We start from the raw sequence: 8638 nt of genomic DNA on the forward strand, positions 1-8638 counted from the left end.
GCGAGAACATTGCAGCAGGTGACAGGCCTGGTTGCGCCGCACCCCATTCTCAGAACCGTTCGTTTCTTGCAAGCAAAGCAAACCACCAGAGTCCTGCCATCGACAAGACCAATTCCTCACTCGCGTCTTTGTTGCTCTGAGGCGTCTCCTGACAATCCACAATCTGCAACTTGGGTCGCTTTCACGCCATTGTCGAGCCCATTCCATCCCTAGGAGTCAACTCGCGTCTTTAACCCCCCGGAGAAGTTCTGACCAGAGGCAAAGTCACCACTCTCGACACCATTTTGACATCGTTCTTTGGTGCTTATTAGTACCTGCAACCTGCTCACAGAACGCTCATCCAACTCACATTGGACTCATCGCATTCTATCAAGCATCTTCACCTCATTTAAGCCATCGGGCTACTGACGTTTTCGCTCACGACGCGCCTCATATTCACTGTACACCGCCCAGCCACGGCATGTACTAGTGTTGCTTGCCCCAACAGTCATCTCGTGTTTTGCCGTATCATTATTCAGCATCTCCTGTTCGATTCAGACCACACTTTTTTTGACCTCGACGCGTTGAAGCAAAACACAGTTTGCGCCGGAAACGAAACTATTATTCCCGTCTACCAACCTTAGATATACGAAGCTCGGACGGACTTTGACTCACGACCTTCTAACTGCCCCATCCAATCGAGTTGCAGCCTGCAACGCATTGCATTGGCGCATCCGTGACTGTCTTTAGCTACTGTTGGATTTTCAAGATAAACCTGGACCAGCCTACGACTCGCGGGAGTCGCAAGGAAGATGGTCAGAGATGTCAGAGACTGGCCGAGGGACAGTTTCCCTCGGCACCACTCTTACATATCCGAGCGGTTTGTTGGTGATGGGGTCGAAGATGGCCGCTTCCCAGAGGTTCAGGAAATGCACCGCCGACAACCCCCAATTGTATAACTCGCTCAACTCTGCATGCTTCATTCAACTGCTAACGTGAGTCAAGCAAATTGACGAAGCCCTTCGCCAGCACTGTGCGATTGCGGCAAGACGATACTTTGTTGCTGTGATAATGGACGACGGGAGCCCTATGACCTTCTCTGGTCCCGGTACTTCGACGAAACTCCCCAGCGATGTTGTGAAGCAATTCTTTGATCTCGACAAATATCAGAGAGTTATGGAACGCTTGGACTCCGGTTGGTCAGCCCATGCACGATATTTGTTTGGACTCAAGACTGAGTAATAACCAGGAGCGAGCCCTGTTGTCGATGATGCCTTCGGGTTTGACAGCGGCTACAAGCAGCAAGCCCTTGATTTCCCACGGAACCGCCTACAGGATCGCCGCAGACTATCCAACTTTGACGACTGGGAGGCGCCAACACGACCAGGCCGCAAGAGACCACGAGCACGCCACCCCATCAATGACGAGGAAGAGATGCCCATGACTGTCTCGACAACGCTCAAGGGCATCAAGATCGGTAACTCGGAGGATGTCTGGAACTTTTACGAACAACGATTCAAGAACTGTCAGCAAACTGCCTGCAAACTGATCGCCAAAGCATGGGTGAAGGCCGTGGAGCCAAAGAAGCAGTCGACGCACCCCTACACGGGCAGTGATGAGAAAGCTCCTGACTGGTGGCCTAAGCCATGGGGTCCTACCAAGGAGGATAAAGTTCGTCACAAGGAGCCGGATCATCTCTACAAACGAGGCAAGTCATGATTGTAATGGAGCCGATGATGGGCCATGCCTTGCTAACATTGTGTTCCAGAGCGAGTGCATCTTCTCAACCACATCCTCAGGATGATTGTGGAGCCCAACAGCAGACAGCATCCAGACATCCAGAAGCTGAATCTCAACGTCAAGAAGCTTGAAGAGATTACGATTGAAGCACTGTCGGGTTTCTTTGCCGACAAGGAGAACCCGGCCAACGCGAGGAAGCGTCCGTACTTGACCGAGATCTTCAAGGTGGCTAAGCAAGAGGAACGATACAAGAATGATGAAATTGGTAGGTTTTCTTGGCTCGGCTTATGTTTGCTTGGGATATTGACGGCTTGTAGATGGAACGATGGAGATATATGTGATGGCGGACGACAAGATCCCCGAGACGTACGCATCAGGAAACGACGACGAGGGGTCCATCCCTAAGGACGAGGAGGATCAGGACGCGCCATCAACCAAGCTCTCGACAGTGCATGGGCTTATGCCATCCTCGACGAGCCACAGCCACAGTTCTGGTCCGTCGCTGCATGGAACACCCTTCCTTGACAACCTGCCGGTGCGAGGCAACCAGTACCCTTCTTCTATGATGGCAGAGATGCCACAGGAGCAGCACACGTTCGTTGAGGGCAATAACCTGCCCGTCAACAGTCAGTCCTCAGTTCATTCGACGGGAGGAAGTCTCGCTATGGATATGGGTGTACCTCCTCCAGCCCATGATTCAGGCCGCCGCTCTTCCATCTTTAGCGCTCCAGCAGAGTACGGAGGACAGAACGGATCGACCATGTATGCGCAACAGTGGCAGCAGCCCGGCTCCACGGCGCCCAACGCATCGTCCATGTACACGTTTACGCAGCAGCCAGCCAACCCCTCTGCATCAGCATTTGTGAACCCGTCGGTTCCCATGAACCAGACGCAGCCGTACATGGGTGCGTCGTTTGACGGACTCCCGCGCGGATACGATCCGAACCAACCTCCGATATTCCGCTCCGGGGCCGTACCACACCCTCCGCAGGTACACGCCACGCAGGGCTACGACTACATGGCCCACGACAACCGAGGGCTTCCCGGCGTGAAAGTTGACGATGTGCCACGAAACCCGATGCACTAGCTGCGACATAAGCGTGTACGACACGGCTATTGTAGCCAACGCTCTTTGATGACGCAGCTTCTCTTCGGTCTTGGGATACACTTGCTTTTCTTATATCTATATAGATTACGCATGACGAAGGACCTGGTCAGACAGCACAGGTTATTCAAAGACAGACCGGACGTGGAACCACGGGCAATATCGATATCCCTCTCGGCCCGGGTTTCAACGCCGGCTCCAGGCACGGCGGAATTTCTCGATTGCTTCAGACGACGGGCGCTCTTCTATTGTCTTGCCCACATCCATGACTCGATACCCCAAACGATATACTTGAAACAAAAACCTCGGGGCGGCTTGCTTGATTTTTGCGAACTACAGCGGCATTTTGCATCATATCATTATCACATCATATCACATACTTGGTTTGATCTTGGTTGTCTTGTATTTCTGTGGAGGTCTTTCCTTGGCTCTCTTTCTACGGCGGGTTGGCATAACGGATGGAGTGTGTTCCGTTGCTCAACAAGGGGGAATGTGTGCGTACGAACAGTGCAACTCGATGCCAAGCTTGGTGTCTGTTAGGACCTTGCCACTTGGCTGATGACTTCGCTTGGCTTCAACTCAAGCGAGGACCTATTGGCGAATGGATCAAGGGGTTATTTTCTTTGATGTTGACGACTAGAAACGCGACGACGATTTGATGGCGGCGAACGTATTTGTCATTGGCTATTCTTCTGCTCTTGCTCGTTTACGCTCGATAAGCACAAAGGATACGAGTATAGAGTTTCTTTTGAGTGGACGCTGTTTGGTTTTCTCATCTTTCGAACTGGCTCCGTATCCTCTCTTTGTCCTCTTCACACGTTTCCAAAGGCAGTGGAGAGTGGCTACAGGAGTGGATGTTGGACCATCAGATCAGGTTTCAGCCTGCGCTCACTTTCATTCTGGTGCGAGTCGGATGTGTGCTCTTGGTGGCCTAAGAGCCGTCACGCTGTGCTTGTGCGGAAAGTTGGAGAGATGGGGGAGGTTGATGGGAAGACAACAAGTTGTATGCTAGGTGTGTGTATGATTGGGATGACCAATCAGACACCTGTGTGGATATTCGAAAGGAACTTGAACGAAAGCTCAAATGCAGAAAAAAAGGGGTTAGGGACAGTCAGTGACCATGATGATAGCTGTAGGCTTGATAGGACCTAATTGTAAGCGTTTGAACGCAAGCAGCCAGATGGCTTTCGTGATCCATCATGTTGCTACCAAGAACCATTATCTCATAACGACAAGGAAGTCAGTCGGCCACAATGGCATGCGTAGCCAACTTTAATAGATAACTCGTTTCAGCGCTCAAGCTATTGTATTGATTGCACCATGAATCAGTCCTGTTACCTCAACCCTCTGCCAACCTGGAAGTGAATCCGTCCATCCATCCATCCATCCACCAACGCCAAGCTACTGAAAATCGATCAAATCAAACTAAACTCAAGGCAACATGATTCAAGCCAGGCAACTGACGACCGTACTCGGATGCACAAAGACGATCCTCGCCCCGAGTATCTCTATCGCTCCTGGCCGATGGAGTAATGTTGCCCGAGGCTCCGCAGTAAAACATAAAAGCAAAGTATAGAATCAAGACGAAAGATAGAGAGGGTGCCACAGCTGCTGCTGCTGCTGCTGCTGGGCAAGGCAGGTGCATGTGAGCGGCAACATTAGACGGGGGTATACGTTAGAATGATGGCAGCGTCGACAGGGAAGCCAATGCCAACGCTGACGTCGGCTCCTAGCTCGATGTAGTGGTGGCAGTGTTTTCCTCCTTGGGCTGGGGAGGCTCCAGGCCAGCGTTCTGGGCCACCCGTTTCCAAGTTTCGAGCTCGCGGTAAAGGCGCTCGCATTCTTGCTTGAGCTTGTCATTGGAAGCACTCAACTCTGTTATGGCTTGCTCCGTAAGCAGCTTTTCCAGAGTCCACTTCTCAATGTTCTGTTGCTCGTTCTCCTTGAGCTGAGAGATGAAACTGACGGCTCGTTGCAGGATGGACCCCTTGTTCTTTTCACAGCCGGGTACAATCTTGGCCAGCTCGTTGATGCCTTCATTGATGGTTTCACGGCGACGACGTTCCACTAAGCCGGGGTTAGTTATTTCCAGTATCAAACACTAGCAACAAGCAATGCCAGCCATACCTTCTTTGTGGTTATCCTTTCTCATCTTGTGCCATTCCTCCGAGCCCACAGTCGGCTTCGGGTTGGGAGCCGCAGGAGGGTACCGGGGTGGTTGGTGCTGCACCCCATTTGGTGGTGTGGGCTGATGCTGGGGAGGGGCAACCGGAGGGGGTGGAGGTTCCATGATGCCGTCAACGTTGGGTGGTGGCACATCTGGGTTGAACTGGGCATCATGGCCATGATCGCCATCGGCGGTTGCCTGAGCTGCAAATTGTTCCTCTGTCGACGGCGGAACGTGGAGAGTGGGATACATTCCCAGGGCAGCCTGGGCGGTGCTGGTAGCACTGGCGGGGTCCGGAGCCTCGGGGTGGTCGGCCTGGGCCGCCTGCTGCAAGGCGTTAAAGTCGGCGACATTGACGCCATTCGCATTGGCAACCTGGGTGTCCATGGCACTGTCGATGAAGGACGCGGCGTCGGTCGACATGTGGGCAGCTGGCGCAGGACGCTTATTCCTGGTCAGATCAGGGCTGCCTGACTCACGCTTCCGCTTCTGACCAGGCGAGCCGGTCAGGCTGGAGAGATCTGGCTGTTCGGCAACAACGGACTCAGCCATGGTTCAGTTCAGTTGGTAAGATGCTGGCAATAAGTGCCGAGGAGAAAATGAGATAGATTTAGGCGGGGGTTGTTCGATCAGACGCGTGCGCCGGATGTCAAGACCGTGCGCAAGGCTTGACGATGTCGAGGCCACAGATGAGACGTTGACAATCGGTCAGAGATCTGAGGAGGGGAGGGCAGTTAGAACGAAAGCTCTGCGAGGCAAGATTTGGGTTGGGCGAGACGAAGCATAAAAAAGTTCAAGGCGACTGGCGGGATCCAATCTGGGGTGTAGAGTTGTCAAGAATCAAGCAACCGTTTGAGTGCAAGTCTCAACCAAGACATGTAGGCTAGGGAGGCGCTTGCCTTGTTGCCAGACAGACAGAACAAGCTTTAGCCCGTGAATGAAGCATGCGACGAGTTGTATGAGCCAGGAAGAGGCAGGGCCACGGCGTGGTCAGGCCTTGGTCTCACTCGAGAATAAAGGTGACTGAACAACAGCGAAGTGAAGATGTCAATGACCGTCGCGTGGATGCGACAGAGCGGCAGCGGAAATGCGCTGATGCTGATTCAAGTACTCGAATCTAGACGATAGCACGACGTGTGATCGACCAGGCGATGATACACGCCCGACTAGACAAACGTGAAGAAGATGATATCTCGAGGCGGGTTGTGGTGATGACGATGATGATGGTGATGATAGCAAGAGGCAAGAGGCACGAGGACGCGACAGCGATGGTGATGAAGAAAGAACGGCCACTTGGCGAAGAGGAGGAGGAGCATCACCGATCAAAAGGCGCAAATAATTCCCTCGTGCCATAGCGCAAACAGAAGACGGCAAGGGAGACATGGTGCATCGCATCAAGCGAAAAGCATCACATCGCGAACAAGTGAATGAGATGCATAGAAGCCGACATACCTCCCAGATCATGTGCTTAGAGGCGAGCACTGCAGGTAGCGTAGCGTAGGCGGGCCTGCTTTGGAGATCACGAGTTTCTCGTCTCACGTGTTTGGCGTGATCGACCTCGTGATATCGCGCGAGTCCCAGTTGATAAGTCGAGAGGGTTCGCGTCGTCAACTCCTCCTTTGGGGGAAAAACCAAACTCCAACGGAAATAAATGAAGAGGGTTAAAAAAAGGGGAGGGAAGGTCTCGATACGCGTTCGGAGAATACCCGCGGGGTTTCTTATGTTTTAAACCAGGGGGGAAAAGAGGACAAGGAGATTGAAATCTCGCCCAGAGGGCGCTTCTTTTTGCTGGCGCGAACGAGGTCGCGGGCTGCTGGGCTTGGGCTTGGGCTGGCTGGTACTGCTGGGCGAACGAGTCGGGTCACGCGGCGGAGGAAGAGGGTGAACACGTGCAAGTGGGTGAGGCTGGTAAGATAAATAATGCGGGTGAGGTGAGAGGTGGCCTGGCGATGTGGTGCCTGAGGCAGAGACCCAAGTGCGGGCGCGACCAATCACAATAGCGGGCGTGCCACATATGGTCGAAATGGGGTGGTTGCCTTTGCGGAAAGGCGCACTGAGTGTGGGAAAGAGCCAGGGAACGAGAAGGCAACAGCTGAGAAGACAGATTAACGCGATGAAAAGGTGATGAAATGCTTGATGAACTCGTCTTCAAGTCAATATTACAATGATTCTCTTCCCTTACTGCTAGCTACCTACTTGTTCCCTCTCGATCCCCGTGTACATCCCTAGCAAACACGATACAAGTCCATGTACTTGGCCCACGCAAACTACCTACGCAACAAGCCTCGACGGCCCGAGGCATTCACTGCCTCAATAGCTGGAGCCAACACGCAAACCTGCCTGCTCTCTTGGACCCCTCAACAAGGGTCTCTACACCCAAAAGAGAACCAACAACCCATGCTCGCCCCTCCATCAAGTGACTTGGGTTGACGCGGGTAACTGCACTGTAACTCGACGTACCAAAGTACCGCCCGTACCTTTAATGACCTGGCAACAAGCCGCGCTTCAAATGAGAAATCCTCCTTTTACACTTTCTGGTTCCTCTTCCTCAATGTCAAGCTTTCCCGCCCAGATTCCCAAATGCGGGAAGAGGAATCGCACGGACCAATAGGGATCGATCGTCGTACGTCTTCCCATCACCACACCATCCGGAGGGGGAGGGGGGAAGGGGACCCGGCGAGAATGAGGAGCCCAGCCTAGCAATCAATCACCTGATCCATCCGGCAAACATCACTTGACGCCAACGAGGTGAAACAGATTGCGTCCTAAAGATAACCGGGTCCCTCTTGCTCGTCTGACACGGGATCTCGTCGTGAATCATGGCTCAGACCGTGGTCCAAGATGGGTTCTGTTGTCTCAGGATCGATTCCCGATATGGGGGCTTTTTTTTTTTGGTCAGCGCAAGCCTCAGGATCCAAAGGCTGGGTGTCACAGCGGGATCCCGGCGGCTGAGGAGTCACAACAAGTTGCTGATGGAGTGACATGGCGTACCGTAGTAAGCCAAGCCAGCTGTTGCTATCCTGAAGATCCATCCATGGGAACTTGAATAAGCCCATGTCAGTCTCCGCTGCGGCATGCACCCGGCCGATGTTGGGAACCGCGGGAGCCTTTTGGTACAAGTACATGAGCGGCAAAAGTGTATTTACGAATACATTGATGCCAAATAGTTCGTTCGGGAGCTTTCGAATCGTGGATATGTTGGGTGAGTTGCTCATGTACTTATCCATCCATGCCTTCATTGGCGAAAGTAGCTGGTCGCACCAATTCCTAAGACGCTGGACTCGACAACTCCTCACTTTGTGCATCCGAGGGCAATGTTACTCTAAATCGTGTTCCTAGACAAATGCAAAGAAGACGCAATTTTCTGTCCAGTTCTCAGAGAGAAGCTAATTTCGTCGCCATTCGTAGGCGGTCTTCTCGCTCACTTACAGTGAGGTGCATGATTTATTCCCACTGGACACGGTACGTACCTGGAACTGGAGCTCCCCCCGGACCGCCCACTAAGAAACCCACCTCGCGATAACGTCAATGGAGCGATTCCTATCATCGGAGCCACTGTGATCCTGACCTCATCTTTGACATCTTGCTTCTTGCCTCCGTGGCATCCCATCAACGCCAACCTTCTTCCTCTATAGCACATACTCAAA

The 8638-nt window shown here is 52.8% G+C and overlaps 2 protein-coding genes across 2 annotated transcripts; one reads left to right on the forward strand and one right to left on the reverse strand.

Annotated features, from left to right (window-relative positions):
• Positions 1 to 1050: 1050 nt before the first annotated feature.
• Positions 1051 to 3994, forward strand: NECHADRAFT_101281 (uncharacterized protein; the record flags this gene model as incomplete). Its single annotated transcript, XM_003048699.1, has 4 exons — positions 1051 to 1174; positions 1229 to 1654; positions 1748 to 1984; positions 2037 to 3994. The coding sequence occupies 4 exons, from the start codon at positions 1051 to 1053 to the stop codon at positions 2804 to 2806; spliced, it is 1557 nt and encodes a 518-aa protein (XP_003048745.1). The 3' UTR covers positions 2807 to 3994.
• Positions 3995 to 4047: 53 nt separating this feature from the next.
• NECHADRAFT_62784 (uncharacterized protein) lies at positions 4048 to 5543 on the reverse strand (the record flags this gene model as incomplete). Its single annotated transcript, XM_003048885.1, has 2 exons — positions 4048 to 4891; positions 4952 to 5543. The coding sequence occupies 2 exons, from the start codon at positions 5541 to 5543 to the stop codon at positions 4554 to 4556; spliced, it is 930 nt and encodes a 309-aa protein (XP_003048931.1). The 3' UTR covers positions 4048 to 4553.
• Between the last annotated feature and the right edge of the window lie 3095 nt (positions 5544 to 8638).

This window comes from Fusarium vanettenii (assembly GCF_000151355.1).
Source record: "Fusarium vanettenii 77-13-4 chromosome 8 genomic scaffold NECHAsca_10_chr8_2_0, whole genome shotgun sequence".
In the NCBI taxonomy this organism is placed as follows: domain Eukaryota; kingdom Fungi; phylum Ascomycota; class Sordariomycetes; order Hypocreales; family Nectriaceae; genus Fusarium; species Fusarium vanettenii.